Source organism: Pristiophorus japonicus, chromosome 5 (genome assembly GCF_044704955.1).
Source record: "Pristiophorus japonicus isolate sPriJap1 chromosome 5, sPriJap1.hap1, whole genome shotgun sequence".
Lineage (NCBI taxonomy): Eukaryota > Metazoa > Chordata > Chondrichthyes > Pristiophoridae > Pristiophorus > Pristiophorus japonicus.
Window position 1 is genome coordinate 204,445,956 of NC_091981.1, and position 19,029 is coordinate 204,464,984.

The following is a 19,029-nucleotide window of genomic DNA, read 5'->3' on the forward strand; positions in this document are numbered from 1 at the left end:
AGAGGGTGCAACTGGTGGAGACCTAGGGGTCACCTGTACATGTCAGGTAACAAAGTATAAAAGGGAGCTCACCATGCTGTACCCTCGCTCAGGAGCTGTAATAAATGGACTAAGGTCACCACAGTTCGAGTACAATACCTTACCTCATGGAGTCATTACTCGAGTGCTTACAGACACAATAGCGTCCATTCAGAGGGACGGCAAGCAGTGCCGGAAGAAGTGGCAGGACTTTTGCCAAGTAGTTAGAGTAAGTAATATTTTTATTTATGCACTACAATTACTTGAATTGTAAACGTGATTATCTGTGTGTGTCATGACAGCAGAAGCCCCTCTCTTAAAAATTTCTATTGCCATCTTTGCAGAGGAAGTTGTCCGACAACCACCGAGAGCGGACGAAAACGGGTGGAGGTCCGGCAAGACTGCAGCCACTAACACCCTTGGAAATGAGGATCGCAGGTATTATTGGTACCGCCAAAGATCGACCACCCGTGCAGAAGCTGCACCCAGGTTACAGAGGGAGGGTAAGTCCTGCAAAATCTACAGTCTGCGTTGGCTCAATGTTAAGTACTGCTACGCTTTGGTTTATGAGATGTACTGTCCGTCAGCTACGCTTCGGTTTATGCGATGTACTATCATTCGTCGTGGTCCTTCAAATGAGCCTGTGCTATGTGAACCTACTCATGTCACCCTACCCCCTCCCCTGCTGCTCACCATTCATCTGTTTTGTTATATTTTGCAGATGTTACACAGACATCCAATAACGAAGCAGAATTCCCCGCCACCCTGACACTACGAGAATTAGATGAGCCTGCCGACCTCGGCTATACTGAAGAAGTGATAGAGACGGCCAATCAGGTCGAGGAGGAGAATGAGTAGGAAGACAAGAATATTTTTATTCCAGAGGGTGGTGGGGGAGGGGGGGTGGGGGGCGGGTTGGGGTTAGGGGAGGAGGACTTTGGGGATGAGACGGTGACACTGCAATTGGAGGCAGTGCACGACACGCATGTACCAAGCACTTTAGGCAGCTGAATGCACGAGGGGACATTTCATGGTTGTACACCCTCTGAGGTCAGGGCAGGTCCCAGTGTGTTGCAGGAAAGCACACCCAGGGCAGCAACAGCAGGCCCTTCTGTACGGGTGAGGAGGAGACCGGAACAGCACTCTCCTGAAATGCAGGCTACATGGGAGGTGTTAGAGCTGATGGGAATGAGTGGGGAGAGCGTTCAGCTCACCAGATCGCTCTTGGAGGCCATGGATAGGATCAAGGGAGGAATGGCAGCAAACTCTGCTGACATTAGGAAGGGCATGTTGGAGGGAGTGGCAGCAATATGTGCACAGATTAGGAAGGGCATGTTGGAGATAGCTGCTGCAATGCGGGAACACACTCAGGCTGTCATTGCCCAGCAGCAATTGACGGTCTTGAGTGATGCCACTCGCACTCCAATCCCCAGACCAACCTCAACAGTCAATGTCAGTGTGCAGGTTGATGTACAGACTGAGGAGTCCCAAGCCGGGCCTTCCACAGCCACAGGTTTTCAAGGGCTCCCATTGCCGTCTCCTGGGTCTGTACCCACCCCCCCACTCCCCCGCAACAAACACAGTGCCTTAACCGAGGCACTATCAAAAACCTTGGCTCACCAGGAATAGGATTAAGGGCAGGGGCAGGGGCAAGGGCGTGCAGGCGGGGATGCGGCGGTGTTTAAATAAGGTGGAGGAGAGCTGGTTGCAGCTGAAGTTTGTTTCCTGTTGTTGTTTTGCTGTTCTTTTGTTCTTTTATTGTTATTTAAGTGATGTTAATTGAAAAGTTTAAAGTTTAATATAATTTTTCTTATTAAAAATAAGTGCCAAGTGTACAAATATTTAATAAATTGCAAATTATTTTTTCAATGAAACCATAATTATGTACATTATTTTTTCAACTAAAACAAAATTATTTACATTATTTTTTCAACAATACCAAACTTAAGTAGTGTCTCATTTCATTCACAGAATTAGAAATAGGTGAGGATACACAATGATTAAATGTGGCGTTCAGCCTTCATACAAAGCGGAGAAGTATCAGATGCTGATGCAAGGCTGCAGCAATGGTGTAATGTGTACGAGGCCTCCTCCCCCGTTGTACTGCATGTTGTAGTGGTGCCATGGGTTTTTCGTCCTCCTCCTCCTCGTTCTCGTCGTAAGCCTTCTCCCCCCCCCACGTCTCCTGAGCTGGTTCTGCAATGTCCTCCAGAGGGAATATCTGTTCCCTCATGATGACTAAATTGTGTACATGCAACACACCACAGTGAACTCACCGACCTGCTGAGGGGAGTATTGCAGGGAGCCTCCAGAGTGGTCCAGGCATTGGAAATGCTGCTTTAGCACTCCAATTGTGTTCTCCACGATGTCTCGTGTGGCTATATAGCTGTCGTTATAGCGATGTTGGGGTTCTGTCTGAGGGTTCCGGAGGGGGGTCATGAGCCAGGTGGCGAACCCATAACCTATGTCCCCCAGCATCCAGCTCTGCCCTTCTGGCTGCTGCTGAAACATCTGTGACACATTGCTCTCTTGCAAGATCACAGCATCGTTGATGCTCTCTGCATATTTAGCATCAGCATGATAAGCTGCATATGGTCGCAGACGATCATCACGTTGAGCGAGTGGAATCCTCTTGAGTTTCGGTAAAGCTCCTGATCGTCCAAAGGTGCTTGCAGGGCAATGTGCGTACAGTCAATGACAGCCTATACCTTAGGGAAGCCAGAAATTCGAGCAAAGCCCTCTCTTGTTGACCCTCCCTTGTCATTGGGAAGTTTATAAACTCCATCCTGTGTGCGTACAGGGCAGCAGTCACTTGGCAAATAGAGCTATGTGTAGTGTGCTGCGACTGCAGCATACGTCCCCAAATGATGCCTGAAAGGAGCTGGAGGCATAGAAGGAAAGTGCCGCAGTTACCTTGACCTCGATGGGCAGTGCAGTCCTCCTGCTTTTAGGCTGTATGTCCACCTTTATGAACTTGCATATTTCTGCCACCACCTCTTTTCGAAAGCCCAGACTTCTAACACACTGTCCCTCAGTCAAGTGCAGGCATGAGCGCCTCTCCCTGTAACCTCGTTCGGGGTAAAGTCTCCTCCCCATTGTGCGAGCTCTTTGGTTACGCAGATAATGCTGCCGAATAAGCTTTCCTCGATGATAAGACAGGACCGCATAAGCACACTCCACATATGGCAAAGATAGAATACCCCCCATTCTATAAATGTTCTAATTGTCTTTAAAAACGATTTATAAACTCACAAAAAGCTCAATTTATAAATGCAGCCTTCCCTCCAAAAGCTTTCACTCAGTTGCTTTCCAAGTTGGTGACGTTGATGTTTTACAATTTTTTTTAACTTTTCAGCAAACACCCATTTTAACACCCAACCTGCAAAGGGTGCCAATCTATACTGACGTTCTTATTTCACAGTTGTACCTGTTCTTTTTGGAACAGCCCAATATTTTAAAAGAGGATATTTGATGCGTCGAAATAGCAGAGAAGTAAAAATAGTTTCCCATAAAATGTTAATTATTTTCTTCAAAGTGGCAATTAAAAGAAAATGCCAGCCAATTCGGAGTGTGAGGACGCGAGTTAGCTTTAACGGGCGCACTGTAAACAAACCAGTGAGTGGATTTTTATGTTGAAGAGAACCCAAGATGGCGCCGTTAGCATGGATTTCCATCTGACTCCACCAGGTAAGGCAAGCTTTTTAAAAATGTTTTTTAGCCCTGTCCTTAAAAATATCCTTATTGGCAAAACTCGCAAAAAATGGCGATATCGTTGGGTTTGACCCCAAGTGACATCAGAAAATTGTTACTGGAAAAAAAATCGTCCCTTACCTTTTAAGGACGGCATTACACCACTGGTGAAACTAGCAAAATGGCCCTAAATTCATTTAGCTCCAAAAAATGGAGCTAATTTATGGCGCATTACAGGCCCTTAGTCCTTCAGTTGTTCTACCGTCATATATTACATTGTAGCGATGAGGATGGGATCCCAAAGCCATTTTTAGGGATCATGGAGTGTTCAACCTTTGAATGGATAAATTTAAAGTGAATTTCTGACACCTAAACTGAATTTTTGCGATGTTTTACTATTAGTGTTCATGCAGAATCGTCTGTGCTTCATCTTCCCGTGTCTATATATTCACAGCAACAGCGACATTGATTCTCACAGGTACACAGGTAGCGTGCTGACGGGATCGGGACAATCAAGGTCACGCGTACAGGATTCATAGGAAGCCTCGGCATGTATGACCAAGCTCGCAAACCATTCAGTTCTTGCATTGAGCGGATGGCAATGTTTTTTAGGGCCAATAACATTATTGAGACCGAAAGTGCAGATGAGAATGTTCAAGCTCAAAATAAAGTAATTTGTAAACGGAAGCAATTTTTCTAACGGAGATCGGGCCAGATGTCTATGGAACATTGACAAACCCACTTGTGCCAGGGAAAGCAAAGGATGCGTCGTTTGAAAACATTAACAAGAAACTCGAGGACCATTTCAAGCCAAAAACATTAGAAATAGCAGAGAGCTATAAGTTTGGTACCAGAAACCAATGTAGAATTTACCAATATCTCGCAAAGATTCCAGGTACCTTTCCCCTACAGAGGAGAAGAATCCCTTTCTGGGCTTTTAAAATGAGTTTAAAGGGGCAGACGAAGCCTGCGGGGGATAAAAGGGGATGCATTCATGGAGACCGCCCCCCAGTGTTTGGACTCATAGGAAAGGGAATTCAAAATGGACCTATTATACAGAAGTTTGAGATCCCCTAAACATCTATGGGAAGGAGCATATCAATTTTAAGATTCTACAACATTTTGGCTGCAAAAAAAAAAAGAGTTATCAAATACAGGAGGTGGGGCCAAATTCGTGTATTAAAGACCACAGACTGTCTGGGGGAACTATTCACCCTCTAAGAGATAATCGAATTACCCAATCAAGCACAATGGTAATCATGGTCAAGAAACTGGACAATTCTAAAACAATGCAAAACCAGTGATAGCACATTCTCACACCCTAATCGAGTTACTGCTGACAAAGGAGACATTTGAAAATCAGTGGACAGTACAGTTTAAACAGAGCCCAAGAGATTTGATGGGAGATAACGGAGCCTTTTTTTGGAATATATCTATCCCCCAGTTTTACAAGGAAAGACCAGCAAGGAGCAGCACACAGACTGGAACACAGACACAGACACAAGCAGCCGGAACTGGGGAGTGAAGAAATGGAGCAGTGAAGGAAACTACTAGAACTCATCAAGAACTGATCGAGGACGAGGCCCACGAAATGGAAGGTTGTCAGCATCCAAATTGACAAACCCGGGCTACTACAACCAGCGAAACGACCAACCGAAACCAACTCAGCAAAAACTGAAGAATCGACCTTTATTTCCACTCTACAATCTACTTCAGAACGACCAACGGGTGAGAAATTACCAAAAGGGACTAACTAAAACTATTCCTAACCAAAGAAAGTGGGTACTTACCCCATACATCCAAAACGCAACTTATCGCATCAATGGACGCACCCCAACCGAAGACTACGCAGTCCGAAGTCCTCTCCTCCGACCGGGGTATGGCTCGCCTAGAAGGCCAAGTGCAGCGAACCCCGAAACCGCAATTCACCGGCAACTGTCAAAAAGGGAATTGGTGAGCATGGCCCCTGAACCCACAGAGCTATAACTTAGTTAATTAGGGGAATTGGGGGAGGGAGGCTGGGATAACTTGTGTTAATGTATCTGCATTCTCCTCTTTACCCCATTTTGAGTTTAAGCTGTATTCTTTTCCCCACAGGCTGCAATTTGACATTTTATTCAATGTGTTGTACCCCTCAGTGTGTATTGGTCTGTGTGTGTTATTAAAGGTGTGCCTTTTACTTCTTTTTAAACACAATAAAGCCATACCTGCTTCCTACCTTGAAACCGATTGTCTGTCCAAGTCTGTCACAGTCCCTTCATAATTCCAGTGTCTAGAACCAAGGGTGTGGGAGCGATTCGGAACCGCTCATATAAGGTCAGAAGGGAAAGCTGACCCCCCGCAAACCACCCCTTACACCAAAAACAAAGTGAAAACATCCGAGAGTACATTGTAGCTCTTAAGAATCTGTCTTTGCATTGTAACTTCGCTACACTTTTGGATTATGCATTGCGAGATAAGTTTGTGTGTGGATTGGTGAATGAGTGCACGCAGCCCGAGTTACTGAACACTCCGAATCTAAATTTCCACATCTATGGAGATGGCACCTAAGAATGCTAGGGAGCTCCATCCAACTCAAGTGACTAGTGCAGCGAAGGTCTACAGTCACTAAGCCACTGCCAAACCTAAAGTTGTGAGACCGGGTCAAAAGCATGTTGGTGAGAACAGTTCAGTGAATTGTTATCACTGCAATGGAAATCACTCACCACAGTCATGCCAATACAGAAATGCAAATTTTCACTGCCAGAAGCAAGGCCATATTTCAACAGCTTGCAGAGCTAGATCTGAAGCAGGAAATAAGAACCATTCTCGTGACAATGCAAAGCAGCGACAACAAGAGGAAGGAGGTCACAATATTGAAGTGAACAAACCTGATATTGAAGAACTAGGCATTTGTATTATCTATGTTACTAGCAACAACGCTAGCAGTCGTGAGAAAGATTGCTAGACAAAACTTTTGATCAATGAGCAATATATTGATATGTGTATCAACGACTCTATCATGAGTAAGGACACACCTGAGAGTAAGTTTAATCAAATAATACTTACAAAGAGTACGGTAGAGTTAAAAACCAATTCCGGAGAAATCCAAGAGACATGTGGACAAATGGAATGTACAGTTCAACACAATGGCCAATCGGTAAAGCTGCCTAATATTGTAACGAGCTTCAACAATAGGCCAACTCTCATGGGCAAAGATTGGTTCAGAAAGTTAAAACTAGACTGGCAAAACATCTTCAGTATAGATGCTTCAAATAAATGGCTCGAGACAATGCTGAACAAGTGCGAAAGGATGTTCATAGACAGTTATGGGGGCATCACTGGGTATGACGTGCATATCCGCATCAAGTCCAGTGTGAAGCCTGTCTATTGTAAGGCAAAGCCGGTCCCCTATGCTTTGAAAAGTCAGGTGGCGGAAGAGCTGGCGAAGCTCAGAGAGAATGGAGTGCTAGTAAAAACTGACAAAAGTGAATGGGCTACTGCTATTGTGATAGTGCCTAAAGCAGGCAAAACTGTCCGCTTGTGCGGTGACTACAAAGTTACTATCAACCAAGCAGTTGATGATGAGCAGTACCCATTACCTATATCGCAAGATTTGTATGCAGCACTCTCTGGGTCAAAGGTTTTCTCCAAACTTGACCTGTCGCACAGTTACGCTCAGCTGAATGTTGACAGAGAGTCAACAGTTCCTCACCATCAACACACACAAGGGACTGTACTCATACACCAAGCTGCCATATGGTGTAAAGTCCTACCCCAAAATCTTCCAGACAATGATGGATAACATTTTGAAAGAAGTTCTAAATTGCTTATGCAATCAAGACGATGTGCTAATCGCAACAAGCAGTGAGGAAGAAAATCTGTATGTGTTAGATATAGTGTTTCAAAGGTTGATGCCCACAACGTCAAAATGGAAAGGAGCAAATGTGCTTTTGTGCAGCCTGAGGTTGTGTACTTGGTCTGAAAGTTGATGCAAATGGCTTGTAACCAATGAAGGAAAAGGTTGATGCTGTCATCAATGCTCCAAAGCCACAGAATGTGTCTGAGTAAAAATCTTTCCTTGGAATGGTCCAGTATTACGCACGTTTCTTACCTGAGTTAGCGACCATGTTAAGCTCCTTTGCACGAGCTCCTCAAGAAGGATGTTTAGTGGAAGTGGACGGAAGTCCAACAGTAAGCTTACGATGCTTGTAAGAGAAGTCTCTCAGGCATTGCTCTACTTGTGCACTATGACACAGAGTGTGAGCTTAAGTTAGCTACGGTATAAGACCTGTCATAAGCCATGTAATGGATGATGGCCAAGAGAAACCAATCACATTCGCATTGCGAATCCTCATAAAGAATGAAAGAAACTACGTGCAAATTGAAAAGGAAGCACTTGCCATAGTGTTTAGAATCAAGAAATTCCAACAGTTCCTGATTGGCAGAAAGTTTGCCCTGATAACTGATCATAAACAATATTGGGCCCAAATCTGCCATCCCTGCAATAGCCGCATCAAGAATGCAACACGGGGCAGTGTTGTCACAATATGAGTACACGATTGAATATCGCATTTCAAAGCAAAACACAATCGCAGATGCCTTGTCCAGGTTGCCACATGAGGACTCGTGTTGGGAGTGAATCTGCGATTTTTACGCTAGGTGCAGTTGACAAAGACTTTCCTATGAATGCAACTGTGATTGCAGATGAGACTCAAAAGGACTCAGTACTGAAGTGTGTGTAAGAAAACACCTTGAATGGATGGACTGATGATCAGTGTATGGACACAGAATTGAAACCATTCCATTGTCTTGTGAGCAAGGTTGTATCAAGTGGGTAAACAGAGTGGTGGTATCGACTTCTTTCAGAGATAGAATTCTGGCCAAACTTTATACTGAACATCCAGAGATTATCAGTATGAAATCAATTGCAAGAAGCTTTGTTTACTGGCCTGGATTGAACAGTGATCATGAACCACTTGATCATGAACACATACATGAATTTGACTCAGTTCAGTCTTCATTGACTGAAGTAACTGGTTCAAACGAGTCTGAGATAGAAACAAGATCACCTTTGAATTCGGAACCAAAACAAAATAGTCCGCAAAATTGGTTCAACACCAAAATCTTCAGTAAGGAGATCAGAAAGGCTCTGCAAACCTGTTATTAAACTGGATTTGTAGTTGATTTAAAAGAAAAAAAAGCCAGGAGTTTTTGTTATACGGTGCATGTAATGCTGGGAAAGATGGGACCATAGTTTTGTTGCATCTGAGGGGGGAATACATACATTTTCTTAAGGGGGAAAGCAGTGTAATGTATTATCACATGGTTTGTCACATGGTTTGGTATGAGCATGTACAGTTTGCTCTGGTCTAATAAAGCAATACATGGGCAAGCAACTCATCATGTCTCTCTCCTTCATTTGTTTTACCCACATATATTACAACTATCAACATGGTTAATATAGTATGTAGTGTTTGCTGGAGCCAATCATGAAACTTTACGTTATGGCCAAGTTATGACTTAGAAGTGCGATTCCAATGACAGGCTTGATGTTATAGACATTCACTAGACTTTAGATTTTAAACTATATAGAATAGGTTGACAACTATTACCTCGGTAGAACAGCAACTGTAGTTAATACTGTTACCGGTCACTATGGTTGGAACCATGTACATTCCTTTACATTTTTCACTATATGTTATCTCTTCCTTGCAGTGATTTGAGCTATTTGTTTCCTGCCTCTATGTCACAAGTAATTTAGTTGTTCCTGCTATCAATCATAACATTCCCATTGCTGCCAGTTTTGGCTTGCAAGGAAGAGAGATACTTTCAGTAAGACTGAGTTCCAAACTGAAGAGGAACTTGGCTCTCATGACTGCATTTTACTGACCTGGAGCCATCAACAGTGCTCCAGTTGGCGCTAAACTGGAACCAACAAGAATTTCTGTTGTATAAATTGATGGCTTCATTTTGTTCACCATTATAATGTGTAATGTACTTGCCCTGACAAGAAATGGAACATTCCACTCCCTGGCACATAGCTTTTGCATCCTATCTGTAAGCAACTTAAAAGGCTGACATTTTAATAGAAGGTGGAACTATTTAAAAATTGTCCAGTTTGATTAATTATGTGAGTTTGAGCATTTGTTTGTACTCTATATAATGAAGCCAGGAGGCATTTTCAGTTGTGAACATGGTTGTTCCCGAGTGAAATGTTTGGGGAGTACAGGGTGCGCTGCCAGGATGAGCTGACATCAGCGCATGCCAGAACGATCCGGTGGGGGTGGGGGCAGGTGTTGGGGTGGCGAGTAGCAGAGCTTGGCACAATCAAAACAAGTTAACAAATGCCTTTTCCCTTAAGAATTCCCACACTCACAACTGTTTTGTCTGCAGAAATTAATCTTCCAAGTGTTTTAAGCCATTGGCTTATTCCATAGTAACAAACCTGTTGTGTATGTAATCATTGTAACTGTGTAAGACTTGTCACCAGAGGGCGCAACTGTTGGAGGCCGAAGGGTCACCTGCACACCTCGTGCAAGGTAGTATGAAAGGTTGTCTGCCATGCTGCTTAGGCACTCTGGAGTTGTATTAAAGAGACCAAGGTCACATCAATTTTAGCTCACAGTACTCAGTCTTGTGGAGTTCTTCCATACTCAACAATTGGTGACAAGTAACAGATTACGAACTTTCACGCGGTCATGGCTGCCATTGGTATTTTAGAGAGAGTTGTAGAGGATAATGATTGGGAAGCCTTCATTGAGCATCTCGACCAGTACTTCGTGGCCAACGAGCTGGATGGGGACGATCAAGCGCAGGGCGATTCTCCTCACCGTGTGTGGGCCCACAATTATTGGCCTCATCTAGAATCTGCTAGTACCGGAGAAACCAGCAGAGAAGACAGATACAGAGTTGTGTACACCGGTTCGGAACCACCTCAAATCGAAGGAGAGCGTCTTAATGGCCAGGTATCGCTTCTAAACGCACCATCACTCCAAGGGCCAGGACGTGGCGAGTTATGTTGCCAACCTGAAACACCTTGCGGGAACTTGCAAATTTGCTGGATTTTTGGGAGAAATGCTGCGGGACTTTTTTGTGCTTGGCATCGGCCACGAGGTCATTCTTCGCAAGCTGCTGTCCGCCGAATCCCTAGATCTGAGCAAGGCCATCACGATAGCCCAGGCATTCATATCCACGAGCGATAATACCAGACAGATATCTTCCCAGCATCGAAGCTCACCGGCAAGTACTGTGCATAAAATAACGTCGCTAGCAAGCAGAACTGCATATGGCAGGTCCTAAACGTCTGCAGCTGCAAGACCTTGGATGACTCAGAGTCCGCCATCAGGCGTGAATGCAAATCCATTAGCACCATGTTGGCGCTGTGGGGGTAATCATCGAGCCCATCAATGTCGATTCAAGCACTACGTGTGCAAAGGCTGCGAAACAATGGGGCACCTCCAGCGAATGTGCAAGAGTGCTGTGACTCACCACGTGGCAGAGTCGGCAGAGGATGATCGATCCGGCGCAGATCACGCAGAACAAACAAGAGAGGCGACTCAACCCGAGGAAGAAGTGTATGGGGTACACACCTTCACCACCAAGAGCTCTCCTATCATGCTGAAAGTCAAATTGAATGGTATTCTGGTATCAATGGACACCAATGGCGAATCAGTCAATTATGAGCCAGAAGGCTTTTGAGAAACTGTGGGGCAACAAGGCACAAAGGCCCAAACTGAGCCTGATTCCAAGGGGAAGTCGTTCACCAAGTTGGACCTAACCTCCGCCTACAAGACACAGGAGCTGGCTAAATCTTCGAAAAGATCGAAGTGCATCAACACGCACAAAGGACTGCTTATATACCACAGATGCCCTTTTGGGATTCGCGCAGCTGCTGCCATCTTCCAGAGGAACATGGAGATTCTGCTGAAATCGGTTCCGCGCACTGTTGTGTTTCAAGACGACATCCTGATCACCGGTCGTGACACCACTGAACACCTGCACAACCTGGAAGAGGTTCTAAGTTGACTAGACAGAGTGAGACTCAGGCTGAAATGCTCCAAGTGTGTTTTCCTGGCGTCAGAGGTCGAATTTTTGGGGAGAAAGTTTGCGGCAGACGGCATCAGACCCACGGACTCTAAGACAGAGGCCATCAAGAATGCACCCAGACCACAGAATGTGACGGAGCTGCGTTCATTCCTGGGACTCCTCAACTATTTTGGTAACTTTCTACCCGGGTTTGCTGGAACCATTGCACATGTTGCTACGTAAGGATGATGACTGGGTTTGGGGTAAATCTCAAGAGACAGCCTTTGAGAAGGCCAGAAGCCGACTTTGTTCTCATAAGTTACTTGTACTGTATGACCCGTGTAAACGATTAGTGCTAGCTTAGCTTGTGATGCATCTTCGTACGGGGTCGGCTGTGTGTTACAGCAAACCAATGTATCAGGCAAACTTCAACCTTTCGCTTTTTTCAGAAAGCAAAGGTATAAACACCAATGCTTCATCCCGCATCCAAAGATGGGCACTAATATTGTCCGCCTATGACTATGTTATCCGTCACAGACTAGGCACGGAGAACTGTGCTGATGCCCTCAGTCGGCTACCATTGTCCACTACCGGGGTGGAAATGGCACAGCCCACAGACTTGATTCTGGTCATGGATGCTTTTAAGAGCAAGGGGTCACCCGGCACTGCTTGCCAGATCAGGACCTAGACCAGCCAGGATTGTGTTCAATCACTTGTACAAAGTTGTGTCCTCAATGGGAGCTGGTCGGTCGTTCCCGGGGAAATGCAAGATGAAATTAAGCCATTTCACTGACGCAAAGATGAAATGTCCATCCAGTCGGATTGTCTCTTATAGGGTAATCGCGTGGCTTTGCCCAAAAAAGGCAGGGAAACGGTTATATGCGACCTACACAATACCCACCCAGGCATAGCCAGGTCGCATGTTTAATGGCCCGGTATTGACTCGAACTTAGAGTCATGCGTACACCAGTGCAACACGTGCTCACAATTGAGCAATGCACCAAGGGAGGCTCCATTGAGTCTGTGGTCATGGCCCTCCAAACCGTGGTCCAGGATTCATGTAGATTTTGCTGGCTCCCTTTCTCAGAAAGATGTTTTTAGTTGTAGTGGATGCATACTCTGAATGGATTGAATGTGCAATCATGTCATCCAGCACATCCACTGCCATTGAAACATAGAAAATAGAAAATAGGTGCAGGAGTAGGCCATTCAGCCCTTCGAGCCTGCACCACCATTCAATAAGATCATGGCTGATCATTCACCTCAGTACCCCTTTCCTGCTTTCTCTCCATATCCCTTGATCCCTTTAGCTGTAAAGGCCATATCTAACTCCCTCTTGAATATATCCAATGAACTGGCATCAACAACTCTCTGCGGTAGAGAATGCCACAGGTTAACAACTCTCTGAGTGAAGAAGTTTCTTCTCATCTCAGTCCTAAATGGCTTACCCCTTATCCTTAGACTGTGTCCCCTGGTTCTGGACTTCCCCAACATCGGGAACATTCTTCCTGCATCTAACCTGTCCAATCCCATCAGAATTTTATATGTTTCTATGAGATCCCCTCTCATCCTTCTAAACTCCAGTGAATGCAGGCCCACTCGATCCAGTCTTCCTCACATGTCAGTCCTGCCATCCCGGGAATCAGTCTGGTGAACCTTCGCTGCACTCCCTCAATTGTGTTCAGATTAGGAGACCAAAACTGAACACAATATTCCAGGTGAGGCCTTACCAATGCCCTGTATAACTGCAGTAAGACATCCCTGCTCCTACACTCAAATCCCCTAGCTATGAAGGCCAACATGCCATTTGCCTTCTTCACTTCCTGCTGTACCTGCATGCCAACTTTCAATGCCTGATCTACTATGATATTCAGGTCTCGTTGCACTTCCCCTTTTCCTAATCTGCCGCCATTCAGATAATATTCTGCCTTCACGCTTTTGCCACCAAAGTGGATAACCTCACATTTATCCACATTATACTGCATCTGCCATGCATTTGCCCACTCAGCTAACCTGTTCAAGTCACACTGCAGCCTCTTAGCATCCTCCTCACAGCTCACACCGTCACCCAGCTTAGTATCATCTGCAAACTTGGAGATATTACACTCAATTCCATCATCTAAATCATTAATGTAAATTGTAAATAGCTGGGGTCCCAGCACTGAGCCCTGCGGCACCGCACTAGTCAATGCCTACCATTCTGAAAAGGACACATTTATCCCGACTCTCTGCTTTCTGTCTGCCAACCAGTTCTCTATCCACGTCAGTACATTACCCCCAATACCATGTGCTTTAATTTTGCACACCAATCTTGTGTGGGACCTTGTCAAAAGCCTTTTGAAAGTCCAAATACACCACATCCACTGGTTCTCCCTTGTCCACTCTACTCGTTACATCTTCAAAAAATTCCAGACGATTTGTCAAGCATGATTTCCCTTTCATAACTCCATGCTGACTTGGACCGATCCTGTCACTGCTTTCCAAATGCGCTGCTATTTCATCTTTAATAATTGATTCCAACATTTTCCCCACTACTGATGTCAGGCTATAATTACCCATTTTCTCTCTCCCTCCTTTTTTAAAAAATGGTGTTACATTAGCTACCCTTCAGTCCATAGGAACTGATCCATAGCCTATAGACTGTTGGAAAATGATCACCAATGCATCCACTATTGAAAGCCTCCGGGCTATGTTCACCACCCATGGCTTGCCCGACATCCTTGTCAGTGACAATGGACCGTGTTTCACCAGCTCGGAATTCAACGAGTTTATGACCTGCAGTGGTATCAAGCATGTCAGGTCTGCCCCATTTAAGCCCGCATCCAACGGTCAAGCGGAACAGGCAGTCCAAACTATCAAGCAGAGCTTGAAACATGTGACGGAAGGCTCCTTGCAGACCTGCTTATCTCGGGTTCTGCTCAGCTACCAGATGCGACCCCACTCACTTACTGGGGTTCCCACTGCAGAATTGTTAATAAAGAGAGCACTCAAAACCAGGCTCTCCCTAATCTACTCGGATCTAAATGATCATGTGGAAACCCAGCGTCACCGGCAAAACATGTACCACGATCGCGCGGCTATATCGCGTGACATTGATGTTAACGACCCTGTGTTTGTCCTTAATTACGGTCATGGTCCTAGATGGGTCACTGGCACTGTCTTGGCCAAGGAGGGAAATCGAGTGTTTATAGTCAAACTATTGAATGGACAAATGTGTAGAAAGCATTTGGATCAGACCAAATTGCAGTTCACTGACAACCAGCAACAACCTGAAGAGGACATCACCATCATCGATCCACCAACACACACCCAACCAGCAATCGACCTCGCTGTCAATCAAGAGGATGAACCCACCATTCCCAACAGTCCTGTCAGACCAGCCGCGCCGCAGTACAGCAATAGTCCGACCAACTCACCCATGCCAGACGATCAACCAGTGAGCATAGGACCCCAGATTGTCTCAACTATTAAATAATTTGTATCAAAAACTTTGTGGGGGAGTGATGTCATGTATGTAAACATTGTAACTGTGTAAAACTTGCCACAAGAGGGCACAACTGTTGGAGGCCCAAGGGTCACCTGCACACCTCGTGCAAGGAAGTCTCAAAGGTTGTCTGCCATGCTGTTTAGGCACTCTGGAGTTGTATTAAAGAGACTAAGGTCACATCAGTTTTAGCTCACAGTACTCAGTCTTGTGGAGTTCTTCCATACTTAACACAACTCATAATGGAGCTCAGGCCAGCTAGATGAGAGGTACAAGCGTAATAATTTTTACAGAATGGTGCAAGTTAGGACATGGGCAGCTGAGTTTTGGATTTCCTCAAGTTTCGAAGGGTAGAATGTGGGAGACCAGCTAGGAATGTGTTGGAATAACAAAGACATGGATGAGGGTTTCAGCAGCAGATGAGCTGAGGCAGGAGCGGAGACAGGTGATGTTATGGAGGTGGAAATAGGTGGTCTTAATTATGGCATGGATATGTGGTTGGAAGGTCAGTCCAGGGTCAAATATGACATCTAGGTTGCGAACAGTCTGGTTCAGCCTCAGACAGATTCTAGGGAGAAGGATGGAGTTGGTGGCGGGGATCAAAGACACTGGCCCAGAAATCCCGACGTCCCGGGCCCGTATGAAGTTTCTATGGACCCAGGAAGGCATTGGAAAAGCCGGTTTTTAGCGCGCAATGCGCATGCGCTGAAAACCGGCTTTTCCGATCTGTCAAGCTGGAACTTGACAGATCATCCGCAGATCGGGAGCAAGGTCATTTGTACAGGTAAGATTGCGGGATTTACCCATATCTTGCCTGGCAAATGTCCTCAAAACTCTTCCACCTGAAAAAAGCAGGCGCATAGCCTACTTTTACAGGCGTAAAAGTTTTAAAACACACTTAAACCATAAAAAATAAAATTTTAAAAACATATTTTTAAAAATCCTGCCCAATACATTACATTTATTTTTAACCAGAATTAAAACTTTTTTTTAAAATTGGCAATTTTTTTTCTTTAAAAAACATTTATAACAACTTTAATTTCTATTAGTGTATTTATGTAAGGCGTTTTTAAAAATATTTTATGTAGTGTTTGTGTGTTTTGGGATGTTTCTCATTCATAGTAATAGGCGTTTCGGATTTACGAATCTCCTATTACTATGAATGAGAAAATACTTACCTGTGATTGGGTATCCAGGCCCACGTGACTCCTGCGGACATCCCAATGTGAACGCGCTGTGATGCACAGTCACGAGAGGCCTCTGGACCGAGATCTCGAGCAGGCCGAGCAGCTCCAGGTAAGTGCGCATTTTCTGTCCATTCTTTAGTGCTTTGCCCGTGGGAAGACCTCGAGAGGAATTTCTACGCCAATGGCTTTGGTCTTCCCAATATTTAGTTCGTGGAATTTGCTGCTCATCCGGTACTGATGTCGGACAAGCAGTTGACAATTTAGAGATAGTGGCGGGGTTGAGAGAAATGGTGGTGAGGTAGAGCTGAGTGTCGTCAGTGATGCTGTGCTTTTGGATGATGTTGCTGAGGGACAGCATGTAGATGAGAAATAGAAGGGGGCCAAGGATAGAGCCTTGGGGGACACTAGAGGTAATGATGAGGGAGCGGGAAGGGAAGGTGCAGGTGATTCTCTGGCTACAATTGGATGGATAAGATTGGAACATGGCAAGTCTCACCCAGCTGGACGGTGGTGGAGAGGTTTTGGAGGAGGATGGAGTGGTCAACAATATCAAAGGCTACAGACAGGTCGAGAAGGATGAGGAGCGATAGTTTACCTTTGTCACAGTCACATAGGGTGTGATTTGTGATTTTGATGAGAGCTGTTTTGGTACTGTGGCAGGGACGGAAACCAGATTGAAGGAATTCAATCATGGAATTCCGGGAAGGATGGGCACGGATTTGGGAGGTGACAACATGTTCAAAGACTTTGGAGAGGAAAAGAAGGTTGGAGATGGGGTGGTAGTTTGCAAGGACGGAGGGGTCAGCGGTTGTTATTTTGAGGAGAGGGGTGATGACGGCAGATTTGAAGGAGAGGGGGACAGTACCTGAGGAGTGAGAAACGTTAATAATATCAGCTAACATGGGAACCAGAAAAGGAATATTTCCTGTTATATATGACTGAAAAATAGATGGAACAAAGTATATATCCCACATTTGTGGAAAATGAAGGCTGATTATTTCATTCCAGAAGGCTGAATAGTAACACCAGTATGATACACTTCACAATGGGTCATGATCAGACTATCCCTTCCCACAAACATACACCTACTGTACAGCTCATTCTCAATTTATAATTTTATTAGTTGATGTCCCATGGCATTGCTCACGGACAAAAATATAACACATCATTTTAAAATATTAAACTATTAAAGTAACCGGCAAAAATATTAAACATAATTTTAAAATATTAAACAATATTTAAATGATGCCCCATTTCAATCAGGCCTTGGGCCTACCTGTTGCAGCAGAGGGATTGTCCCCTCTGCCCAGTTCGCACATGCAAGCCGGCGCTATGCAGTTTCTACCCCAGTGTTCCTTTTTTAACTGCTCATTCAAATAACTCATATCAAATGCCCTTTCACATAGTTTTCCCTCAATGCTGTCTGTATTCGATATCAAGTTTGTACAAGTAAGCTAACAAGTTCATGTAGGTTGATACATTTAACACAATGGGAAAAATGGGACTTGACAAGAATGCTGTACAGATTTATTTTTTGTTCAAGCATTAGTACACTATGCGTCATCCAATAAAAATGGAAACTGATGTAAAAACTGAAAATCCTGCAAATGCACAATAGGTTGGCCAATGGATACTGCCTTTGACAATAATTAATTTAGTTCCTTCCTTTGTGGTCCTTGTTACAACTGGAGTTTAGCATGATCAATTGTGCCACATAATGCAACTCACATTGTTTATCTTTTCCCGTCCTGTTCAAAGATGGCCTTGGAAATATTTAAAGTTTGCTTTCATTCTATTATGAGGATTTTCTTCAGTGCAGCAGAACTACAAGGCACATTTTGTTGTCAGCAGTCTGAGTTTTGTACATCCTTGAAATGCTTGACTGCTCCTGACCAAACAGGAGCATATGAGCTGCAGCTGTCACATAGGTGTTGGGGATGACAGCTCATCTCTCCTTCATGACTATCAGTTGCTCGAATCGCCATAACTGTTGGCTGGTGTATTTGTTGCATGGTCTCAGAAACAAGTCTTTGCTTGTTCCATTCTTTATTGCCTCAATGCACTTGCCAGAAAAGATATGGATAATTTCTCCACTCTGTAAAGGAAAAGCAGAATCTCTATTTAGATCTTTGTAACACAAGAAGCACATGTTCCTGGTACATAGCTGTTAGGAAAATCACAAATCTGACACAAGATCAGTTCTTTTCTTTTAAAAGTATTGCCAGAATTGTCACATTCACGTCGGATTGAGTGCATGTGGGCGGTGTGGCGGATCCGAAACACAATGTATTCAGCAACGCGCTGCTCAGAGAGACTTTCACTTAATGACCCCAATTGAAAGAGTCATGTGCATTTCCCGGCCCTATTAAATGGTGCGGGTCTGATGTTGTTAACGATGACTCGTTTCCAGCGCCCATATTTGAAGCAGCTTTGCACTGAACTCACTTGAAGGTTTCCACAGGAGGCTGGAAGGTGTCAAAAGGAAGGCCGTAGGAGAGATAATACTTTTGAAACATGGACAGCCAAAGGCAGAGAGCTGCACTACGTTTCTCTGAGTCATCGCTGCATACCCTTGTGGAGGCTGTCAGAGTACACAGGGAGGTCTTCTTCCCTGCTGACAGGCAAAGGAGATCTCCACAAGCA

The 19,029-nt window shown here is 44.7% G+C and overlaps 1 protein-coding gene across 2 annotated transcripts in view; it reads right to left on the bottom strand.

Moving 5' to 3' along the window:
• Positions 1-17,824: 17,824 nt before the first annotated feature.
• LOC139263949 (polypeptide N-acetylgalactosaminyltransferase 15-like) overlaps positions 17,825-19,029 on the bottom strand; it is a 125,440-nt gene continuing 124,235 nt past the window's right edge. For both annotated transcript variants that reach the window (XM_070880036.1, XM_070880035.1), the window contains exon 10: positions 17,825-18,481. In XM_070880036.1, coding sequence (XP_070736137.1) covers positions 18,332-18,481 — 150 coding nt within the window. In that variant the 3' untranslated portion in view covers positions 17,825-18,331. The remainder of the gene's footprint in view (positions 18,482-19,029) is intronic.